Source organism: Emericellopsis atlantica (genome assembly GCF_019669845.1).
Source record: "Emericellopsis atlantica unplaced genomic scaffold F5Z01scaffold_8, whole genome shotgun sequence".
Lineage (NCBI taxonomy): Eukaryota > Fungi > Ascomycota > Sordariomycetes > Hypocreales > Bionectriaceae > Emericellopsis > Emericellopsis atlantica.
The window spans coordinates 511,467-531,615 of NW_025764710.1; the positions used below are offsets into that span (position 1 = coordinate 511,467).

General features: G+C 54.4%; 9 protein-coding genes and 1 non-coding gene across 10 annotated transcripts; 3 read left to right on the top strand and 7 right to left on the bottom strand.

Moving 5' to 3' along the window:
- Window positions 1–369: 369 nt before the first annotated feature.
- Window positions 370–2,185, bottom strand: F5Z01DRAFT_534851 (uncharacterized protein). Its single transcript, XM_046260481.1, has 2 exons — window positions 1,412–2,185; window positions 370–1,361 (listed from the first exon to the last, which is right to left on the bottom strand). Exons 1-2 carry the CDS (start codon window positions 1,891–1,893, stop codon window positions 533–535), a joined length of 1,311 nt encoding a protein of 436 aa, XP_046119950.1. The 5' UTR covers window positions 1,894–2,185; the 3' UTR covers window positions 370–532.
- Window positions 2,186–3,710, bottom strand: F5Z01DRAFT_534844 (putative methyltransferase-domain-containing protein). Its single transcript, XM_046260480.1, has 2 exons — window positions 2,851–3,710; window positions 2,186–2,786 (listed from the first exon to the last, which is right to left on the bottom strand). The coding sequence occupies exons 1-2, from the start codon at window positions 3,583–3,585 to the stop codon at window positions 2,478–2,480; spliced, it is 1,044 nt and encodes a 347-aa protein (XP_046119951.1). The 5' UTR covers window positions 3,586–3,710; the 3' UTR covers window positions 2,186–2,477.
- Window positions 3,711–4,546: 836 nt separating this feature from the next.
- F5Z01DRAFT_t39 lies at window positions 4,547–4,627 on the bottom strand. The gene has a single exon. It is a non-coding gene; the product is annotated as a tRNA-Leu (tRNA).
- Window positions 4,628–6,670: 2,043 nt separating this feature from the next.
- F5Z01DRAFT_672669 (uncharacterized protein) lies at window positions 6,671–7,318 on the bottom strand (the record flags this gene model as incomplete). Its single annotated transcript, XM_046264839.1, has 1 exon — window positions 6,671–7,318. One exon carries the CDS (start codon window positions 7,316–7,318, stop codon window positions 6,671–6,673), a length of 648 nt encoding a protein of 215 aa, XP_046119952.1.
- Window positions 7,319–7,825: 507 nt separating this feature from the next.
- F5Z01DRAFT_619363 (tRNA synthetases class II (A)-domain-containing protein) lies at window positions 7,826–10,803 on the top strand (the record flags this gene model as incomplete). The annotated part of the gene is made up of 3 exons (XM_046261085.1): window positions 7,826–7,904; window positions 7,963–10,574; window positions 10,627–10,803. 3 exons carry the CDS (start codon window positions 7,826–7,828, stop codon window positions 10,801–10,803), a joined length of 2,868 nt encoding a protein of 955 aa, XP_046119953.1.
- Window positions 10,804–10,982: 179 nt separating this feature from the next.
- Window positions 10,983–12,602, bottom strand: F5Z01DRAFT_680504 (S-adenosyl-L-methionine-dependent methyltransferase; the record flags this gene model as incomplete). Its single annotated transcript, XM_046265609.1, has 3 exons — window positions 10,983–11,192; window positions 11,243–12,219; window positions 12,272–12,602. 3 exons carry the CDS (start codon window positions 12,600–12,602, stop codon window positions 10,983–10,985), a joined length of 1,518 nt encoding a protein of 505 aa, XP_046119954.1.
- F5Z01DRAFT_535308 (tryptophan synthase beta subunit-like PLP-dependent enzyme) lies at window positions 12,585–14,524 on the top strand. Its single transcript, XM_046260482.1, has one exon. The coding sequence runs from the start codon at window positions 12,923–12,925 to the stop codon at window positions 14,279–14,281; it is 1,359 nt and encodes a 452-aa protein (XP_046119955.1). The 5' UTR covers window positions 12,585–12,922; the 3' UTR covers window positions 14,282–14,524.
- F5Z01DRAFT_535323 (uncharacterized protein) lies at window positions 14,357–17,315 on the bottom strand. Its single transcript, XM_046260483.1, has 2 exons — window positions 16,597–17,315; window positions 14,357–16,547 (listed from the first exon to the last, which is right to left on the bottom strand). The coding sequence occupies exons 1-2, from the start codon at window positions 16,894–16,896 to the stop codon at window positions 14,433–14,435; spliced, it is 2,415 nt and encodes an 804-aa protein (XP_046119956.1). The 5' UTR covers window positions 16,897–17,315; the 3' UTR covers window positions 14,357–14,432.
- Window positions 17,316–18,159: 844 nt separating this feature from the next.
- Window positions 18,160–19,361, top strand: F5Z01DRAFT_672674 (Eisosome component PIL1-domain-containing protein; the record flags this gene model as incomplete). Its single annotated transcript, XM_046264840.1, has 4 exons — window positions 18,160–18,216; window positions 18,267–18,461; window positions 18,514–18,697; window positions 18,757–19,361. The coding sequence occupies 4 exons, from the start codon at window positions 18,160–18,162 to the stop codon at window positions 19,359–19,361; spliced, it is 1,041 nt and encodes a 346-aa protein (XP_046119957.1).
- A 172-nt stretch (window positions 19,362–19,533) lies between these two features.
- F5Z01DRAFT_650871 (uncharacterized protein) lies at window positions 19,534–20,134 on the bottom strand. Its single transcript, XM_046263193.1, has 2 exons — window positions 19,821–20,134; window positions 19,534–19,761 (listed from the first exon to the last, which is right to left on the bottom strand). The coding sequence occupies exons 1-2, from the start codon at window positions 19,929–19,931 to the stop codon at window positions 19,549–19,551; spliced, it is 324 nt and encodes a 107-aa protein (XP_046119958.1). The 5' UTR covers window positions 19,932–20,134; the 3' UTR covers window positions 19,534–19,548.
- Window positions 20,135–20,149: the final 15 nt, after the last annotated feature.

Genomic DNA, 20,149 nt, shown 5'->3' on the forward strand with positions numbered 1-20,149 from the left:
CACGCATTAAGTACATTGTTCACACTGAACTCACAACCATCCGCTCTTATGCACCTACTCCAGACAATTCATTGTGCGTATCACTGCCATTGGTGTACTTAATCAAGCGTACTCGTGACTGGGGTGTCCAGTGAGATGTGCTTGGGTCACGAGCCGGAAAAGTATTGTCCGCAGGGCAATCATGACGCGAGGAAGATGTTGTGGTAACTATCAAAGAGAATATTGCCCAAATTCAAGGACTTCCATTGCCTATCGACTAACTTGGTCTCCAACATGAAATCAGTAACTCTCCGCCCAGCAGCGACGATGCTCACTCCATTAACATAAGTCAGCTTTGACATCGGGCACCCATCACAACCAAAACGCCCTTGAACACCAAAAAAGACCATACGAAAAAAGCTAGCTGGTCTCGGCACTTCCATTGCAGCAGCTCCAAACATCGAGCGTCCACGTCCTGCTCCCCGTCATGCGAGCAACAGCATCCCCAAAACTCAACAGCACCTCCGTTGACTCCACTGCATTCAGGCACCGCCTATTCCGTCACAGACAGATACGATCCGCCGTGTGGCTGGACGCCCATGCCGAATCCAAAATCGTGTCCCATGTAATCGGGCTGCGACCACGGGAGTCCAGGGTCTGCAAAATCCACGAAGTCTGGCTGAGGCATCGCAAAGAAGCTATCGTCCTCTTTGTAATAGTAGCTGTCATTGTGCTGCGGAACAGGAGGCTGATAGGCGGTTGGCAGCGGAGGAATTGGCTGGTGGCCTTCATGCAGCGTCGGCGACACCCATGGTTGGGGAAAGTGTTCAATTGTGTCCGGCACGACGAATTGGTCTGCATCCACCACTGGGAACTGGTATGGCTCGAGAAACGTAGACTGCTGCTGATAAGGCGGTGGCGCTTTATTGAGGTCCGTCAGAGGATCTGGAAAGGTTGGCGCGGCGTCGAAGTCCAAGTATGGCATCGGCTCGAGAGGGATGGCAGGAGCGTCGAGCAGTGGATCGGGTAGATGTTGAAACTGTACGCTGGTGTCCTCCAAAGGTTTCATGTGCATCGTGCCAACGACAGCCGGTTCGATATCTTTTTCCGCAGGCGCTGTCTTGGGTGACGACTGTGGGACAGGAGACGAGAGAGAGATGGAGTTCAGAGCGGATGCCTTGCTGGCTTGTTGAGTCTCCTTGAGGCGCCGAATCTTGGGGATGGCCTTGGCGTATAGAGAGGCTATGGTGTTCTTGGTAGACGTGCGCTTCTTCTTCGCTGAGTGCGAGGTTTCGGTCTTAGATCCTCTGGCTAGGGCCATCTCGACGTACTTCAAAGGGCACTCCCCTGCAACCGCGCCACTGAAATTCTTCTTCAGGGATCTTTGGACACGTAAGCGCAGGAATTGACCTAAATTGAGAGGGGAACGCACCCATACTTGACATCGTCGCCGTACTTGTTGCCCATGTAGCGTACTTGGGTCTCGTCGAACTCTGGCCGGCCAAACTCTGCGTGGAATTGCTTGACGATGTCCTCATTCCTCACTTTGTTGATCATGCGGTACATCACAAAGACAATCTCGCGTTTGCTGTACTTCTGTAGGCCCGCCATGTCGACAATGGGTGAAGGGATGTTCTGAGGTTGTTTGTGCGAGCATACGCGCTTGTTGAAACGCTCGACGGACTTTTGTTTAAGTACTAGTGAGACCAATCGGTACTTGCACGAGACGGAGCAATGACCATTGGCCAAGATGGCGGTGGACTTTTGCCACGTGTTGGGGATTGACAGACTGCCGATGGCTAATGACAATGGTGAATGCCAAAAGCCTGGGCAATGACTACTGCTCGAGCAGGCAGGTGATTTACTGCCACGTGCCGAACCATGACCAAGGGCGGGAATGCAGAAAACACACATGTACAAAGCGGCGTGACGATGAAAAATAGGGGCAGTGGTAACATGTGCTCATGGTGTACGTGTCTGGTGCCAATCAGCACTCACGGAACCAATGGCTCGGGGCTGATGTGACCTTGAGGACAAATTTCGGGACGATGTGTCCAGATTGGGCCTTGGACTTAGCACTGGTAAGACGAGGCTTGGAAACTTCCACGTACCTGTCGCGTCTCGTGACGCTGTGTGAGCAGGTTGAGGGGGCTGACAATGCTGGGCCCTGGTGATCCCGCCGGTGGCAGATGTCACGGTGACAGGTACATGATGGTGTCGATCGGCGTAGACGGCGAGAGATGAGGGGAAAGCCTCTTGGGGGAAAGTGTGTGAATCGACGTGATGAAGCCTCTTGAGTCGTCGAGACTGCTCAAAGATAGGCGACTGTTGAGCCGCCCACATGTCTGCCTGGCAGCAGAACGGCCCGCAGGCCATCAAGGTCATCTGATCCCCCGTCCTTTGAACATGCGCACTCCTCACCGCCCGGCATGCTGGCCATGCTTCACTGCCCGTCGGAAGTGCCCACGCTTGCTCCGCGCCCAGCTCGATGCGTCATGCTATACCACGCTTCCCGGTGACGACCTCGCAAAAATGCCCAACCAGCAATCAACGGCGCCCCCATCGTCATCATTCCCCCAGTCGTCTTGCCCTGCGAGAATATCCTCTTCGATGCACGCAACCGGCCCTCCCTCCACCTTTGACAACTCATGCCGCAAGGTAGCTGCCAACCGTTTCGTCGTCTCGTCGCGCTGAGGCACCATGATCGCGGCACGTGCTTCCGAATCCAGACTCAAATGCGTTGCCACAGCTGATGCCAGGAGTCGGGGGTGGTCATCGTCGTACAAGGGGTCCGCAACAAGGACAATCTAGAATCACGAGCACAAGTCAGCGAGCGTGACCTGGCAAATACATTCATGGAGAGAAGCAGACCTTGAACTGACCAGGCTCGCCAAAGAGATCTTGATCGACCTCCTCATGGCCCGACCCTCCCCAGGTGAGAGGACCAACAGTGAGAGACCCGCCTCTGCCAGTGACAACGGATGTGTTGCTCTCTGCGTTTGCGCGTAAATTTGGTACTATGTTGGGGAGGTCACTGAGAATAACAGGAGCGCCCCAGAATGCTGCAGCGGCAGTTCCAAGCAATCCAGTCCCTGAGCCAAGCTCCAAAACACGCTCTCTGGAAGCGCCTTCAAATAACTTTGATAATGAAGACGTTGCGAGCTGTGGCAAGTGCCGCGCGAGAACGTAGGATGAACCCCAGGTCTTGAAACCCAGCGAATCGCCCGTCAACGCTGGCTCACGGATAACCAATTTGAATGAGCCTTCTTCATTTTCGTTGAACGGCCATTGCCTCACCACCTCGCCCATCGCCGTGCGTCCACAACGCTCAGTCATCCGTTTACTAGCATTCGACCAGACCAGCTCGCGCTGATCGTCATCAGCTAGCCAATCCAGCGGGCTTTTGATAATGGAGGACAAGTAGCGCGTGACCTCTCCTTTTCTCTGGGAAGCCAGGCTCTCCTGCTCATGGAGAATTTCCGAGCGCCTGCGTGTGTGCTTCCAGATTGGCGGGCTCAGCTCCAGAGACTCAAGTGTGGTTATGAGGGCGTCGTACGTGGGCTGCTGCCACACCTGTGGTAGGTCAAGCACCTCTATCGGGTCCATTGTCGGACAAGAGCTCCCGTTGTTTGCGTGTCGAAAAGAGGCAAGCGAGGCGAGGCAAGGCGCTGAGCCTGATGTGAAGTTTTACCAGCTGACAATCGCCCTTGAGGGGGGTGATCTACGCCTGGACAACGGGCGGGAAGGGGCGCTAGAGAGAAGCTCGCTCAGACCACAGAAAAAAGCCGGGTTACAAGAAAGTGATGCATATTAAGGAATTTTCTTGTTTTCGTCGTGGAAGAATCACTGCGACCCTTTCAGTCCTCTTGTCTAATGTTAGAAGGCAGCGCCTCGCTATAGAGATAATGCAATAGATTAAAAGTATAATTAGTTAATACTATATGTACTTTATTAGATTACTATCGCTAATGTGTCTAGCTAGGTAGCAACCCTATAAGAAGTAGTATTAATATTACTTAAAGATTATAGCCTATAAGCGCTAGTTTATCTAGCTAGGTGTTACGGTTCCACCAGTGTGCTAACGGCTAGGTACGAGACCTAGCCCAGACGGCCTAGACGAGTCACGTGCCTGGCGAGGACGCACAGACCACGCAGCGTCCTGCTAGGAGAGGAGCCCGCGAACTCTACTTTCCCCTTCTTCTTCCTCCTTTATCGCTGGATAGACTCAATCTAAGCTACCAAGTTGTTCCAACAGGGCTTAGCCCACAACACTAGGTAATAACTATATTAAGAGTAGTATTAATATTAAGTAATTACTATAGCTTATAAGCGCTAGCATAGCTAGCTAGATAATTACTATATTTAAAGTAATATTAATTTTAATATTAAGTAATAAAAATAAATTATAAGCGTTATAAAGCCTAAGGGCTATACAAAGCTATTAAGAGATTTATACCTTTGTATTAGCGTATATCTATAACGCTAGCGACTTTATAGAGTGATAGTCCTTAGAGTTTAAGGGAGCTAAAAAAGAATTCTTAAGACTTATTTCAATAATAAAAAAGATTGAGAGCTGTGAGATTCGAACTCACGCGGGTTGCCCCACTAGAACCTTAATCTAGCGCCTTAACCGCTCGGCCAAACTCCCTTCTAATTGGTTGAAATTTTTGAGGGTAGAAAGTAATATTAGCTACACTCAAACAGGCCTGTTTCTAAACATTAGTCCTGCCTCCATTCCTATTCTCACAAGTAGCTAACGTACTTAGTACAAAGCATGAATAGTAACATAAACCAGGTTTCGATGCCTACCTTATAGTACTATCTAGCTATAGCTACGTTAGGGACTACCTTAGTCCACTACAGTGAGGGAGTACTATGCAATAGTAGCACGGTATTATGTCTATCGATTATATAAGATAAGCCCCTAAAAAAGCGGGGCTTTATATCACTACTTATAAGTTATCTGTTACATAGTACTAAGTATACTGAGCTCTACTCGACAGAATGCACGATCTAGTGAACGACGATTGGCTGCGTGACATTTGTCCTGAGCCCTTTCAAGCGTTGTTTATTTGCTCAACAATGTTTAATCTTCAAAGTTGGAAGCATTCATTCTCTACATGTACCATGCAACATCATTACAAGCTCCTGGTCACTAGGATTCTCATTCACAGGTTGATACTCAGCACCGCCCTATTACTGCCCCTGAACAACACAAATCCTACCACGCTGGGACAATCATGACGCCAATTCCATACCAACAGCTGTGCCATGATAGCTGCGTCTCGGATGAAAATGTCGATTGGCTTGGACTGTCGGACGCCTCCGAAATGGCGATCATCAAACGCTCAGATACATTCTCCGTGAGGCACCGATCCGAACATGTACCTGGAAGTCGTGCTTATTGGGAACTAGGGCCACCTTCAAGATCGAATGAGCTTATAGCATCCTCATCTACAAGGTCGCGTGGCAAATGACCATGATGTCAAAGAACGTAATGTTCGCAGCGTCCGATCATCTCGCCAACGCACGGCTTTAAAGAGACCCGACTTCACGAATAGAGGCTGCTCGCAACGCAGTAAACTTCCAGACATGGGGGGCGTAGCGGATCCTCACCTAAACTACGTATACATTGCTATTGCTATACTCGATATTGCTGTTGTTCTCTTTGCTCTCGCTATCGCAGCTCTGCAGTACGTGAGGAGGCACGAAGACCCCGTACTCACAAACCTCCGCTCACCATGCGCAAAGAGGACGAGGGCAAGGCGGCAAGCTCATCTGACAACGACCGACAGCCAGATCCGACCAGCGGATCCTCACTTGGGGCTCGTTTCTTCACCATATTCGGAAGGGCTACCAGCGAAGACATCGTCCTATGTCGGCTGGACAATATATTCGGCAAGGCCAGACCAGAGGCAGGCAGCACGCTCCATGGTGACTGTTGATTCCGTTCCTGCACCGGGCGGGCCACCAGTGAACAGTATTCACCACGCGCAGATGCCTCCAATCTTGGGAGAAGTCCCGACGGACCCGGCGCACGCCCATCATGTTGAATTATTTCCGTAACACCAAGTGCGGCATCTCCTAAATCAGACAAGCCTACACAGATAAGATGTGTATGGGCGAACGCATGGAAAAGGCCCAGTCAAGTGCTCGTTGTGTTCGTGGGGATGAGTCTAGAATCAGGGGGAGAAGTCAGCTCGGCGGCATGAAGGATGCTGCGCCACGGTTGTCGGTATGATAGAAACCAAGAAGCGTCCAAGAGGATGGCATCAAACGACTAGTCCTATACAACTCAAAAGTTATCTGCGGAACCATAAGCGAGACGCGATCGAGACGCATGTCCGTGACTGGGATCATGCAGCACCATAGGCTGGCCATTTGCCGATCAAGTTGGCTGGCTCGTACTCAGGAATTACCTTTCTGTTTCCGCTGGGCTGTGTTAGTTATGATCAGTGACCAGTAGCTTTGATCAAACAATGCCCAGTGGCTTCAATGCACGGAGGAGATGGGGGCACAGCGAAGACTTCGATGTTGAAGCGAGCCAAGCCCTCCATTGAATATGGAAAAAGAGTTCAAAGGTAATTAATCCCACTTGATACATGAGTCCCATTGCAACACTCCCATGCCGGTCTGTACCAAACGCCGGCTCATAAATCTCAGTAATTCGCAGCAGCCATGCAACGAGGCGTCAATCCAAGTCCATGGCCTCCGCGTCATTTTGCATCGGCGCAGCATTCGTATTGGTGCCGTCCACCGTCGGGGGGTGTGCGCTATCAGTAGCTTCCATCTTGCCCCCTTGCTGGTCTCTCAACCTCTGTCGTGCCTCAATGATCGCCTTGCGGACGCTGTCTTTGCTCTCGGGGACGCTGAGTGATTTTGGATCGCTGTATAGCACCATCTGCATGCCCGCGAGTTCGCCCTCGCTATTCGCTAGTATATGGGGTGGTATGCGGTTCTGCCGTAAATGACGATCTATGTCTGGCAAGAAGACGAGCCGGTCTTCGCTCTCTGTGTCGGACGACGACAGTTCGTCGTCGAGATTGTAGATGTAGACTTTGTGTTTCGAGTCGTCGACGGCCATGGGATCGGCAGCCTCTTCTACATGCGCTGATCCCGACGTTGACGGTGTCGGATTCTCGACCGGTACGTAGAGCTTGGAGCCATCCTTCTCGATATTGAGGCGCCCGAGGCGCTTGACCAGACGCTCATCGGGTTGCGATTCGGCTTTACGCTTGCGACTCGACGATGCAGAAGGCTCGTGTGTGGTTGTGGAAGTATTCGGTACGTTGGTGGTAGTGGTTGCGAAAGGTGCACCAAGGTGCCGGGGAGATTGCATGGCGGACCCGTGCAGCAGCATCATCTTTCATCAATCAGAGGTCAGCTTTCTTCCCTCCTTTTCATCGCTTGCATCCTCCGCGTCATCTCGAGAAGGCGCGTGCGACGAGAGACGGCAATGTTCGATTTATAGACAGACGATTGCGAGAGGAGAATGATGCATGGATTGGGTCGGACCCGCGTCGCGGGCTGGGGATGCAGCAGAGTTGGCAAGAGCGATGCGTGTCGAACTTTCCATCATTTTCGAGCGACCCGAGCTGCCTGCTGCACTGGGGCAGGAGCTGCAGCCGCTGCACAGGCGGCACCTGCCGCACGAGGAGTCACCGTCACGTCCATGTCTCCGCTATCGCAAATCCGAACCCGAATCCCCCCTCCCCCGCCAAAAAGACCTGGAACTTGGACTCCAACAACAACGCCACCACCATCGCAACCGCTGCCATACACGATTCTGCGCCGGGCCATACACACAACGACTACCCAGAAGCGCCTCTTCACAGCGACGTCCAAGATGGCCGATACAGAATGGCCTGCGGCGCGAGTCCGCAAGACTTTCTTCGATTTCTTCAATGAGAGAGATCACACAGTTGGTATGGCTTGACCCCTCCACGCCGAACCCGATCAGCTTCCACTAACTTTTTTTCGCAGTGCCCTCGGGCCCCGTGGTGCCCGTCAACGATCCCTCCCTTCTCTTCACCAATGCTGGCATGAACCAGTTCAAGCCCATCTTCCTCGGTACCGTCGAAAAGAGCCATCCGTTTGCCGACCTGAAACGTGCCGTCGATTCGCAAAAGGTCATCCGCGCCGGTGGCAAGCACAACGACCTCGACGATGTCGGCAAGGACAGCTACCACCACACATTCTTCGAGATGCTGGGCAATTGGTCATTCGGCGACTATTTCAAGGAGGGTATCATCGAAATGTCCTGGGATCTTCTGACCCGCGTCTACGGCCTTGATCCGACCCGACTCTACGTGACATACTTTGAGGGAAACCCCGAGCTTGGGCTCGAGCCTGACAATGAGGCCAAGAACTTCTGGCGCAAGATTGGTGTCCCCGACAGCCGCATCCTGCCTGGCAACATGAAGGACAACTTTTGGGAGATGGGCGAGACGGGTCCTTGCGGTCCCTGCAGCGAGATCCACTACGACAAGATTGGTGGACGTGACGCTGCCTCGCTTGTGAACATGGATGACCCCATGGTCATTGAAATTTGGAACCTCGTTTTCATCCAGTACGATCGTCAGGCCGACAAGAGCCTGAAGCCCCTACCAGCCCAGCACGTCGACACGGGTCTAGGATATGAGCGTCTGGTGGCCGTTCTGCAGGACGCGCCCTCCAACTACGCCACTGACTGCTGGACACCACTGTTTGCCAAGATTCAAGAAGTCACCGGTGCCAGGCCATATACCGACAAGTACGAAAAGGACGATGTCGATGGCATTGACATGGCCTACCGAGTGGTTGCGGATCACATCCGAACATTGTCCTTTGCCATCGTTGACGGCGCCGTTCCCAACAACGATGGACGTGGCTACGTCGTGCGCCGTGTCTTGCGCCGTGGTGTCCGCTACGGTCGCAAGTATCTTGGTGCTGAGATTGGCCAGTTCTTTTCAAGCATCCTGCCCGCTCTTGTGGAGCAGAAGGGCGAGGAATTCCCCGAGCTGATCAAGAAGCAACAGGACCTCAAGGAAATCCTCGATGAGGAAGAGGATGCTTTCGCTCGCACGCTGGATCGTGGAGAGGTGCAGTTTGAGAAATATGCTGCTGCCGAGGCCAAGGCGGGGTCCAAGAAGCTCGCTGGTGACCTCGTATGGAGACTGTACGACACGTTCGGCTTCCCTGTCGATCTCACAAAGCTGATGGCGGAGGAGCGCGGCTTAGAGATCGACGAGGCCGAGGTCGAGGCCGCCAAGCAGAAGGCTAAGGAAGCCAGCAAGGTTGTTAAGGAGTCCGTGCAGGAATTCCCCAAGCTCGATGTTCACCGCATTGCCGAGCTCGACTCGCAGTTGAAGGTGGCCCGGACAGATGACGAGCCCAAGTTCATCAAGGGGGACGTAAAGGGCAAGGTCCTGCAAATCTTCGATGGCAAAAACTTCCTCAAATCAACAAAGGATGTTGCTGAGAAGACCCCCCTCGGCCTTGTCATGGACAAGACCAACTTTTACGCCGAGTCTGGTGGTCAAGTTGCCGATACTGGACGCCTCGTTATTGATGGTGTCACCGAGTTCAAGGTGCTGGACGTTCAGAACTACGGTGGCTACATCCTCCACTGCGGCTACGTCGAGTACGGTGCCCTTTCACAGGGCGAGGAGGTCATCTGCGAGTACGAGGAGCTGCGTCGCGCCCCCATCCGCAACAACCACAGCGGTACACACGTACTGAACCACTCCCTCCGCGAGGTCCTTGGCGACGATATCAACCAGAAGGGTTCCCTCGTGGATCACGAGAAGCTCCGCTTTGACTTCTCCCACAAGGCGCAGGTCAAGATTGAGGAACTGGAGAAGATCGAGAAAATGTCGAATGAGGACATTCGCAAGGACCAGCAGATCTACTCCAAGGATGTGGATCTCGACCAGGCCCGCGAGATTGAGGGTGTCCGTGCTGTCTTTGGCGAGACCTACCCCAACCCCGTCCGTGTTGTCTCGATTGGCATGGACATTGACACCATGCTTGCCGAGCCCAAGAAGCCAGAGTGGCGCCAGTACAGCGTCGAGTTCTGCGGTGGCACCCACGTCGAGAAGACTGGCCTGATCAAGGATCTCGTCATTGTTGAAGAGTCGGGTATCGCCAAGGGCATCCGCCGCATCATCGCCTACACCGGCGAGACAGCGCACGCCGTGCAGCGCGAAGCCGTCGAGTTTGAGAAGCGCATCGATGCCGTCGAAGCTCTCCCCTACGGACCGGAGAAGGACGCGCAGATCAAGGTGGTGTCACAAGCCCTCAGCCAGCTGGTCATCTCGACCTTGACCAAGGACAGGCTCAACAAGCGATTCCAAAAGATCACCGCGGAGCACGTCGCGGAGCAGAAGAAGAGGCAAAAGGCCGAAGTCAAGACCGCTCTGGACACTGTGGCCAAGCACTTTGAGAACAACAAGGATGCCAAGTGGTTTGTGGGCAGGTTGCCCATCAGCGCCAATGCCAAGGCTCTGACAGAGGTTGTCAAGCACTACCAGGGCAAGGACAATGAGAAGTCGGTCTACCTTTTCGGTGGCTCGAAGGAGGATGGTGCCGTCGTGCACGGTGTTTTCGTTGGCTCGGTACGTCTTTCGTTCACTACCTTATGTTTAACAGTCACTAACAAGAAGGCAGCATCTCTCATCACAAGGCGTTACCGCTGAGCAATGGGCGGGCTCCGTGTCAGAGGTTGTCGGTGGCCGTTCAGGAGGCAAGGAGCCCTCAAGGCAGGGTCAGGGTACCAAGCCCGAGGCGATTGACGAGGGTGTCGAGACCGCTACGAAATGGCTGAGTGAGAAGTTGAAGTTGTAAGCTATCTGGGTGTATACGGAATGTTGCGCAAGGGTATTCGGAAAGGCAAGGATAGGGAAAGACTATCATGAAATAAAGTAAAAACCATTGCATCTATTGATACACCGCGTCTCATTGGGTGTGTCCTTTGTCCTTCTATGTATACAACGTATCCACGACTAGTATACAACAAGCGCGCCTTATACAGTCACCAGGACGCTCGCGTTGCGGTAATGTGACAGCAAGGGGTTCTCGCCGCTTCGAGTCTGGGTATCTTCCAAGTATGCCCAACGCTGCATAAAGTCGCCATGAGACATGACACGAGTCAGCTTGCCAGTGATGGCTCGATAGATGGCTTCCGTGATGTTAAAGTCGGTCGGAAAGAGGATGTCAAAGTAGCCTTGATGGACCTGCAATGGTTAGCAATCTTCTTGGACAAGTTTTCTGTCGTGAGACGTACCAGAGGCGTGGACACTGGAACCATGGTCCGTTGAAATCTGGTCTGGACAACCGGCGCATTCAGCCCCTTGATGGCCTGGGGCAAGCTGTCAAAGTCGGAGCTGAGCAGACGGTGACCGGGAAAGTACTTTTCCAGCACATCAAAAAACTGCATGAGACGCGTGGGAATGTACTCTGGCTGCGAGAGGTTGCCCGCGAATGGCATCTTGCCCGCCATGTAGCGGACCATAGGGTTGGTGCTGTACGGCCGAGGATACTTTCCTGCCGTCGCGGCGTGGCGGATGCGGAAGAATCGCGCCGCGACAGGGTCAAGCTGGCGGAGGTAGAACTCGTAAAAGTCATTGTCCTGGTCGATCAAGGCGTGCCCTTGCAGGGGCTCGTCCGTGCTCATGTCGTAGCGGATAGCGTCGTGCGAAAAGTTGTCAAAAACCTCCATGGCCAGGAAGAAACATGGCGAGGGCACATATTGGTCCCAGTCGAATATCGACTTGTTGATGATCTCGACCTTCTCTGCGTGGCCGCGCGATTCGGCCGTCTCGAGCAGGTGGTGATTCTGCATCTTGGCCAGTGAAGGCGAAATCTCGATAATGTTGTACTTTGTCCGGGCATACACCTGGGGATCGACAGCACGAATGTGGTCCAGGACATTGAGCATCAGCGTGCCTCTTCCCGCGCCCATTTCGAAGATGAGCAGGTCGTCGTAGGGATACGTGTGTAAGCGATAGTTGGAAACGAGGTACCGCGCAATAGCCTCGCCGTAGTAGGGTCGAAACAGCTCTGTCGGGGTGTGCCATAGCTGTCGCGTAGCATTGACGCCTTCACTTTCGTCGAGCGAGTCTTCGAACTCTGTGTACCGGCGGCCCAGCTCGGCTGAGAACTCGATCTCGTCGCGTATCGCCGGGAAGTTGAAGGGGTCCCCTGGGCTGAAGATGACTGCTTGCTTCGAGAAATAGCCATAGTTGGGATTGTATAGACTGTCTAATAGAAACATCAGCGCTGCTCGCATGGCTTGGGTGGGGGCGAAACGAACCGTCTATAAAGTCTCGCATCAGCATTTTGGCCTTGCGCGGTCTTTGGCTTCGCAGCTTGAGGTCCTCGGACGTCAACTGCGGGTACTTTGCGAACTCTCCGGACCGGTCCTCGGGCAGAAAATTGGATCTCTGCTGCCAGCGACTCTCGTTTGACCTCATTCCCCGGTCCTTAGAGGGCCGCGCGCGACCAGCATACGTTCTTGCTTGGAGGGCATCGCGATTGTCGTGGTGACTTCGGGGGAGACATCGTGGCCGCGAGTTCTGAAGACAGCCAGCCGACCGATGGCGGAAAAGCTGCCGAAAGAGTTGGGCAACCAATTGCGAGTCCATTGTCGGCAGTGAGCCTAGGGCCGAGTGAGGGCACGTCTGCCACGAATTGGTGCAGGGCTTCTAAGAAAGCTCGGATTCAAACAAAAGAGAACTCGCGTCGAGTGTGATCGGCATTGGAATCTTCCGCTCCCCCCAACAGCGGCTAAAGTTTGGTCTAGGGTAACTCGAGCTCCAAGACATGATGACATCAATCCCGAAGAAAACCTCAGCATCTGGACCACGAAGATTCTGGTGCATAGATTTTTCTTGCTTTACGTGTCGAATTGCGTTCAGCAGTGCAGGGCGCAATTGTTCACCAATAATGCATCGCCATAGCTGACATGGCTTTGACCGATCACCCCAAAGCCTACGGCACTGCTGCCGTAGCATTCGCCTTCACAGCTGGCATCCTCGTCACGCTTGGCTTCAAAGACTTCTATCCTGACCTCGAGCGTCGATACCAGCGCAAGATCCGGTCTGCCAAGGGCCCTCTGGCCTCAGCCGGGGCGCCAAATACAGGCAGCGCCGCTGTTGCGCGTAGGGACAGCATCTTTTGGGGACCACCGGTACAACTCGAGGACCACGAGGCGAACCCCGACATTCACCATGATGAGATCGCATCCGAGGGTATCGAGGCCTGTATAGGCAACACGCCGTTGCTCAAGATCAAATCGCTATCGGAGGCAACGGGGCGCACAATCCTAGCCAAGGCTGAGTTTCTCAATGGCGCCGGCAACAGTCCGAAAGATCGCGTGGCATTGAACATAATTCGCGAGGCCGAGGCCCAGCGTCTGCTCACACCTCATCGAGGCGACACTATATACGAAGGGACTGTTGGTAGCACTGGTATATCACTGGCGACATTGGCGCGAGCCAAGGGATACAGGGCGCACATTTGTATGCCAGACGACCAGAGTTTTGAAAAGTCAGATCTGCTGCACCATCTGGGCGCTACTGTCGAACGCGTACCCGTTGCCCCGATCACCAGCCCCGACCATTTTGTCAATCTCGCGAAGAGGAGGGCGATTGAGCATGAGCGCAGACACAACGATGGCAGCAAGGGCTTCTTTGCCAATCAGTTCGAGTCCAAGGCCAACTGGCAAGCCCATTTCCGCTCGACCGGTCCAGAGATCTGCCATCAAACAGACGGCGAAGTCGACGCCTTTGTCGCTGGTGCCGGAACTGGAGGCACAATCGCCGGCGTCGCGCGTTACCTCAAGGAGGAGGCCAACTTGCAGAACGTGAAAATCGTTCTCGCCGACCCCCAGGGCAGCGGCCTATTCAACAAGATCAAGTACGGCGTGATGTACTCTGCCACTGAGCGTGAGGGGACCCGAAGGAGACAGCAGGTCGACTCCATTGTGGAAGGAATCGGCATCAATCGTGTGACGGACAACTTCGAGGCTGGAAGAGACCTTGTCGATGATGCCGTCAAGGTCACCGATGAGCAGGCTTGCAGAATGGCCCGCTGGCTCGTCGAGAAGGACGGCATCTTTGTCGGCAGCAGCAGCTCGGTGAACTGCGTGGCAGCAGTCGTGGCCGCCATGAAGCTGCCCGCAGGTAGTCAAGTGGTGACGATACTATGTGACTCTGGTACAAGACACCTCAGCAAATTCTGGAAACAGATCAAGGAGCTAGGGCTTGAAGAGGAGGAGGCCACCGACGTCTTTGAAGCGCTCGGCATATCGAAGAAGATGTGAAAATGACGGGCGCGAGACAGGTAGTGTTTGTCGAACTCGACAGTCACTAGCACTGGTGTGTCTCAGCTGGCCAATGTCCTGGTTTGAGATCTCTCTAGTCTACCTAGTGTATTGTATCGGTACATGTACGATAGCCGCATCTTATGACCGTTCAATTCATCCCTCGACGCGCCCTGCTGCGCAGGACAAGATTTGAACCTGACCGCAGCTGCCGATGCCCATGATTCACGGTGTCTGTATCCTCAGCTTCACTGGAGACCTCGCTGGAACTCTCTCGTTCTGGGGACTCTTCCACCCCTTCCTCTCCCTCGTCCTCTTCCTCATATTCTTCATCTACACTTCCATCGTCCCCCTGACTATCACTTATTTCCGTCTCGGAAGCGGGAGATTCGCCTCGTGAAGTAGCTGGTCCAGTTTTTGCCCTTTTATTGGGAGCATTTTGGTGCATCATGGCAACATTGCGTGAACTCTTGCGCTCTGCAGGTTTCAGCTCTGCCTCTGCCGGAGGAAGTCTGCTGGGTCCCGCCACCGCCGCTTCAGCGGTCCTCGCACGTGTGTTGAGAGCCGGCTCCTGCGCTTTGGCTCTGTTCGGTGTGGCAGTGGCCGCCCTTGGGACGTCCTTGGCCACCTCAGCTTTACGCAGACGACCCGGTCCTTTCTTCTTGCCGCCCTTTCCCTTTCGAGCACCCTGTCCCTTGAAGAAATGAGAACCGTAATTGAAGAAGAGCTCTTCCCACGGCGCAATGTCTCTGCGCGCCACGAGCACGATTCGCATTGTGCCATTGACGATGACATGCTTCGGCTTGAGGTTGATGAGCGAGGAGTCGCGCGATTCGCTATTAATGTAGCGACTGAGGTTGCCGTACTTGGCACCGTCAATCCAAACACTTTTCCCGACACTTTCGGGATTTCCAATCATAGTGAACATATACGACATGGCCCGCGTGCCCTCAAAGGGGGCGCGTAACTCTGCATCTCTGCGCTCGCCCTCGATGCCGGACACTAACTCGCCTGTGTACTCGATAACACTGGCATGCTTGGGTATCTTCTCGGCGGCGAAGAGGCCGTATCCGTGTGTGCAACTTTTACCGATAGCCACGCGCCACGACTTCCCACTGGTCAAGGTTACGTTCTGGCACGTGTGAACCGGTTCGGTGCTCAGAGGGTCTGCAGCCTCCCTCGCACCACATGTGCCGCACAGGTCCGGGTCACACTCACGGTTGAGCTGGACGCAAATGCATGCGTCGACCTTTGGCTTCGCGCGTCCTTTCTTTAGCAGGGGCCGGCGTGCTTTTACCTCCTGGCCGACAAAGCAATTCTTGCTACTGCTGTGGCATGCGCAGCCGGTAAACTTCCATTCGCAACACTCGGTCGTGCATCGACAGTACTTTTCGCAGAGCAATTCCGCCTTAACGCATAGGCATGTGTTATCGCAGGGCCCATCGTGGTCGCAGCCTCGAAGGCCGCAGACATTGTCCCATCGTCTGTTAGGATGGTCCCAATTTGGCTTCTGGTGCTCGTGATCGCTCGCCAACCCCCTCAACCTCTTTTTGCCTCGCGTGTACCAGGGATTCGGCTCGGGCGTCCTGCTGGTGTCGGGCGTGGGGTTCGGGGGGTCATGGGTCAGGAAGCGCTGTCGCTGGTTATCATTCGCGTAATAGCCATGTTCGCAGACGTGCTTGAAACATATTGCACAGGCCAGCCTTTTGTATATATTGTTGTCGTCTGGAGCGGCAGATACGTCCTCTGCAGTTGGAATAGCGTTAAGAGCCTCGTCGAGGTACACTTTCTCCAGTTGGATGTTGCGCACTTGTCCGTCCTTATGATAGACAGAGGCCCAGGCCGTCCGGATTTTAGCGGTCAATTGTTGGATCTCCTCGGTTAGCTCGGGCTGCTGTTTGTCTAGATACCTTAAGGCGTCGAGTATCACGGAACAGCCATTCTCTTCCAGCCATAACTTTAGGTATAGCCCTGCTTGCAGAAGCCTCTCGTGATGGACCATAGTTTTTAGCTTCTTCCTGATGGGAATACCCTCGAGGCTTGCAATGTTAGACTCGTGCAGCTCGCGTATGTGGTTCCTCCACTGCTGCCGTCTCCCTTCGTCCAGAATGTCGCCCTTGTGAGGTTGATATGCATTCGCTGTCTGCGGAGCAGGTATAAGCCTATCGACCTCGAGGCTGGGGTAGTCATAGGCGGGTGCCCGTTCCACATCGGTAGTAATTTCAATGACGCTGCGAGAGGTCTGTATTGCTGGTTTGGAAGGGTTCTATGGATGTCAATATAGCATCGACGGGTCGGGATAAAAGGTTCAGCACCTTTAATGTGATCTTGCACTGCGGGCTCTGCTGCCCAGGCTCTCGGTTTCTCCCGCGCAGATTTGCAAAAAGATCGACTTTGGGGGCATCCTGCTTGGGGGCCTGTCTGATAGTGCTCCGGATGGCTCTGACGGCAGCTTCATTAAGTTCCTGGTTGGCTCTCTCTTGCAGGCCTTCAAGTTCCCTCGTGAAATCGGCAACACTAGCCTTGCTCAGCCTCAACACAGCTGTCTTCTGGCCCGTGGTCAAAGGGGGGGTTATGGGCTGTCGGGTGGCGACAGGTGGATCGTCGCCTTCCATGATTGCAAGACCAGCTTACGAGGCGGCGTGGGACGAGCGGGCTGAACAGTATGCGCACACGACCATGCACGCAGAGGACTGTTTACATCGGCGGTGACACGACTGGAACTTTAGTGAAATGAGCGGACTTGGATTTCGCGCCGCTTGCGGTAATTGGCGGGGCCGTCATGCATCTAGCGGGGACCAGACCAGATCGGCTCGGGAGGCTACCCTACACACAGTAGACGTGGGTTAAGATTTGGAGGGTATCACGACATTGTACACGAGCACGGAGGGGGAGGGGTTGTGATGCGTCAGCAGCTTTGACCAAAGTATGTGAGTGAAGCATCGCCAAGTCGGTTGCGCGCGCATGTCGGGGACAAGTCGCAGGATGTTGGATTTGGTGCTACTGAAAGTTCCGTGCTTGATTGCTTGCGCAACGACGCTGCGAGTGCCAAGATTGAACAGCCGGCTGTACAACTCACCGAAAGCTAAGGTAGGTAGGTAGCTAAGGGACTAAAGCTAGCCTAGCCGCATGGAACGGATACGCCGTTACGCAACTCACATCATCAGGGCACCAGTCGGCCCAATCCCAATACTACATTAACTAATTCGATAGTGCAGGTCACTACGTACGTAGTACGTACACTGCAATACCCCTGTCGACATATCTCCAGTCTACAGCAGGCAGACCTCGCTGGCCAGCCCAGCCTGGCCTCTGGTGCGCGCGAGTTGGGCTGTACCGTACCTTGGCCAAGAAGACCCCGATCGATAATCCATAATTGCATTACAGCACAGCATGTCACGTCCGGGCGATCGGATCTGCCGGAATGACAGGGACATGGAGGGCACTGCTTGTTAAGGGCGCTGGACGCTCATGGTATGGCGCTTGTCCGTTGACGGCCTGCGTCTTCGTGCCTTAGCGCCCTTTGCTAACAAGAAGCGTCATCATGTCTGCAAACTCCCAATTTCTGGAGGACACACGGATGACGTAGCTGACCCCGGCTGCGGTAGCAGCTGCAAGTGGGCCCCTTGGATGCTGGATCCAGTCGATCCCCCCCTCCCCAGCATCATCATCCCAGCCATAAATCTCCAGTCAATTCTCCCATTCCAACCTGGATCGTACTTAAGACCCCATTGCCAGCCTCTTTCCCATACCCTGCGTCCCCCAAAACCTTGGCCTGCTTCCTGCACCTCTACATCTGTACCCGCTCACCTCCTGCCGATCGCCCGAGATCTCCCTCGATACAACCCGCACACACCGACACACCCACCACCAGCACCATGCACCGCACGTATTCCATGCGCCAGAGCCGAGCGCCTACCGCCTCGCAGCTCCAGGTTCGTCGCGTGCCCATGGATCGCTCGCCTTTGGTCGCTGACTCTCTTAGAACCCCCCTCCTCCCCCTTCGACCACCAAGTCCGGTCGCCTCTTCGGCAAGGGCAGCTTCGGCCACGCTCTCCGTCGCAATGCCGGCGGAGCCTTCGGCCCCGACCTGGCCAAGAAGCTGGCCCAGCTCGTTAAGATGGAGAAGAACGTGATGCGCAGCATGGAGACCGTTGCTAAGGAGCGCATGGAGGTCGCTGTAAGCTTGGATGACCTCCAAGTGCCATGACGCGCAAAGCTAACGTAGCTAGCAACAACTGTCCGTGTGGGGCGAGGGCGGCGATGAGGATGTTTCCGACGTCACCGACAAGCTTGGTGTCCTGCTCTACGAAATAGGCGAGCTTGAGGACCAATATGTCGACCGCTACGACCAGTACCGCGTGACCATCAAGAGCATCCGCAACATTGAGGCTTCCGTCCAGCCCAGCCGCGACCGTGAGCACCCACATTCTCAACTACACATGGTCGGACGCAAAGACTAACACGCGAAACAGGCAAGCAGAAGATCACCGACCAAATCGCCCAGCTCAAGTACAAGGAGCCCAACTCGCCCAAGATTGTTGTTCTCGAGCAGGAGCTTGTGCGTGCCGAAGCCGAGTCGCTCGTCGCCGAGGCGCAGCTGTCCAACATTACCCGCGAGAAGGTCAAGGCTGCCTACACCTACCAGTTCGACGCGCTCCGTGAGCACTGCGAGAAGGTCGCCATCATTGCCGGCTACGGAAAGCACCTTCTGGAGCTTATTGACGATACTCCCGTCACTCCCGGAGAGACCCGCGCCGCGTACGACGGCTACGAGGCCAGCAAGGCCATCATTCAGGACTGCGAGGACGCTCTGACCAACTGGGTCGAGTCCAACGCCGTGGTCTCTTCCAAGCTGTCCACTCGCTCCCGCACCCTGTCCCAGCGTCGCCGCTCGAACATTGCTGCTCGTAACGAGGGTCACGACCTTTCGACACAGGATGCTCCTATCAATGACGGCAGCTCCTGGGTGGCCCACCGTGACGTCGACAGCGAGGAGGAGGAGGAGGAGCGGTTGGACAGCGACGCTGGCCTCCACGACGAGAGCCGCGGTCGCACACAGGAGCCGCTCGCCGCATAAGTAGCGCATTCGCCAGCGTTTGATGTGAACAAGAAGCAGTAATACCTCGGGAGGATGGATGGATGGGAGAATGGCTGTGGGGCGGAGTTTTCTATAGGGCGTATCCCACTAATACGATAGCTATCCTTTTTGTGTATATGTACTGGGCAATAATATCATGAGATATCTTTATTGCATTGTCAAATTATTACACAATCGCTGTAGAGTGTCTCATCTGGCTGGCAAACTGTTCTACCTCCATCTTGACAATGTGCTCGCCTGGGACGACCACGAGCCCAAGAAACCGTGAGGTCATGTCAAGCGTCACTGAGGTGCCCGTGCTGTTCTGCGCTGCGGCTGCGCGCTGACTTGCCGAAGGTTGTCGGTACTCATGCGTCCTGGAGATGACAACGTTTGTATCCTTTGATTTGTTAGTAGGCGTCTGTGGGCTGGACGGCCAAAGCGAGGAGGAACCCTTACCGGATCAGTGCACATGAAAGTCCCGCGAAACATGCGACCGTCGGTTGTGTGGATGCGCAGATCCTTGTTGAGGAGACCTTGCAGGTAGTGTCGCGCCTCGGAACTGTCCATGTCTACCAATTCGAGATACTTGCGGAGGGCCTCATCAGAGTTGACGAGGGTGAGTTGATGGAGCGCCGGATGCGGTTGATTGAAAGCTTGATAGTCGCTGAGTTTGCGTACCCTAGAGTCATGTCTGTGGACTGGAAGTTACGGCAGGCGCCGATCGGTTAGGTGGAGCATCACGGCGTCACTGCCTGCAGGGATCTGTCGCGTAGAAGACCGTGAAG

What these genes read in the sequence shown, in the direction of transcription:
- F5Z01DRAFT_534851 (XM_046260481.1), bottom strand. Translation starts at nt 1,893, where the DNA reads ATGTGTGTTTTCTGCATTCCCGCCCTTGGTCATGGTTCGGCACGTGGC. An exon ending in GGCGACGATGTCAAGTATGG is followed by an intron (nt 1,362 to 1,411) that starts GTGCGTTCCCCT and finishes ACGTGTCCAAAG; the next exon opens with ATCCCTGAAGAAGAATTTCA.
- F5Z01DRAFT_534844 (XM_046260480.1), bottom strand. Translation starts at nt 3,585, where the DNA reads ATGGACCCGATAGAGGTGCTTGACCTACCACAGGTGTGGCAGCAGCCC. An exon ending in GCGAGCCTGGTCAGTTCAAG is followed by an intron (nt 2,787 to 2,850) that starts GTCTGCTTCTCT and finishes TCGTGATTCTAG; the next exon opens with ATTGTCCTTGTTGCGGACCC.
- F5Z01DRAFT_535308 (XM_046260482.1), top strand. Translation starts at nt 12,923, where the DNA reads ATGGCTTTGACCGATCACCCCAAAGCCTACGGCACTGCTGCCGTAGCA.
- F5Z01DRAFT_535323 (XM_046260483.1), bottom strand. Translation starts at nt 16,896, where the DNA reads ATGGAAGGCGACGATCCACCTGTCGCCACCCGACAGCCCATAACCCCC. An exon ending in AGTGCAAGATCACATTAAAG is followed by an intron (nt 16,548 to 16,596) that starts GTGCTGAACCTT and finishes TGACATCCATAG; the next exon opens with AACCCTTCCAAACCAGCAAT.
- F5Z01DRAFT_650871 (XM_046263193.1), bottom strand. Translation starts at nt 19,931, where the DNA reads ATGGACAGTTCCGAGGCGCGACACTACCTGCAAGGTCTCCTCAACAAG. An exon ending in CTTTCATGTGCACTGATCCG is followed by an intron (nt 19,762 to 19,820) that starts GTAAGGGTTCCT and finishes AACAAATCAAAG; the next exon opens with GATACAAACGTTGTCATCTC.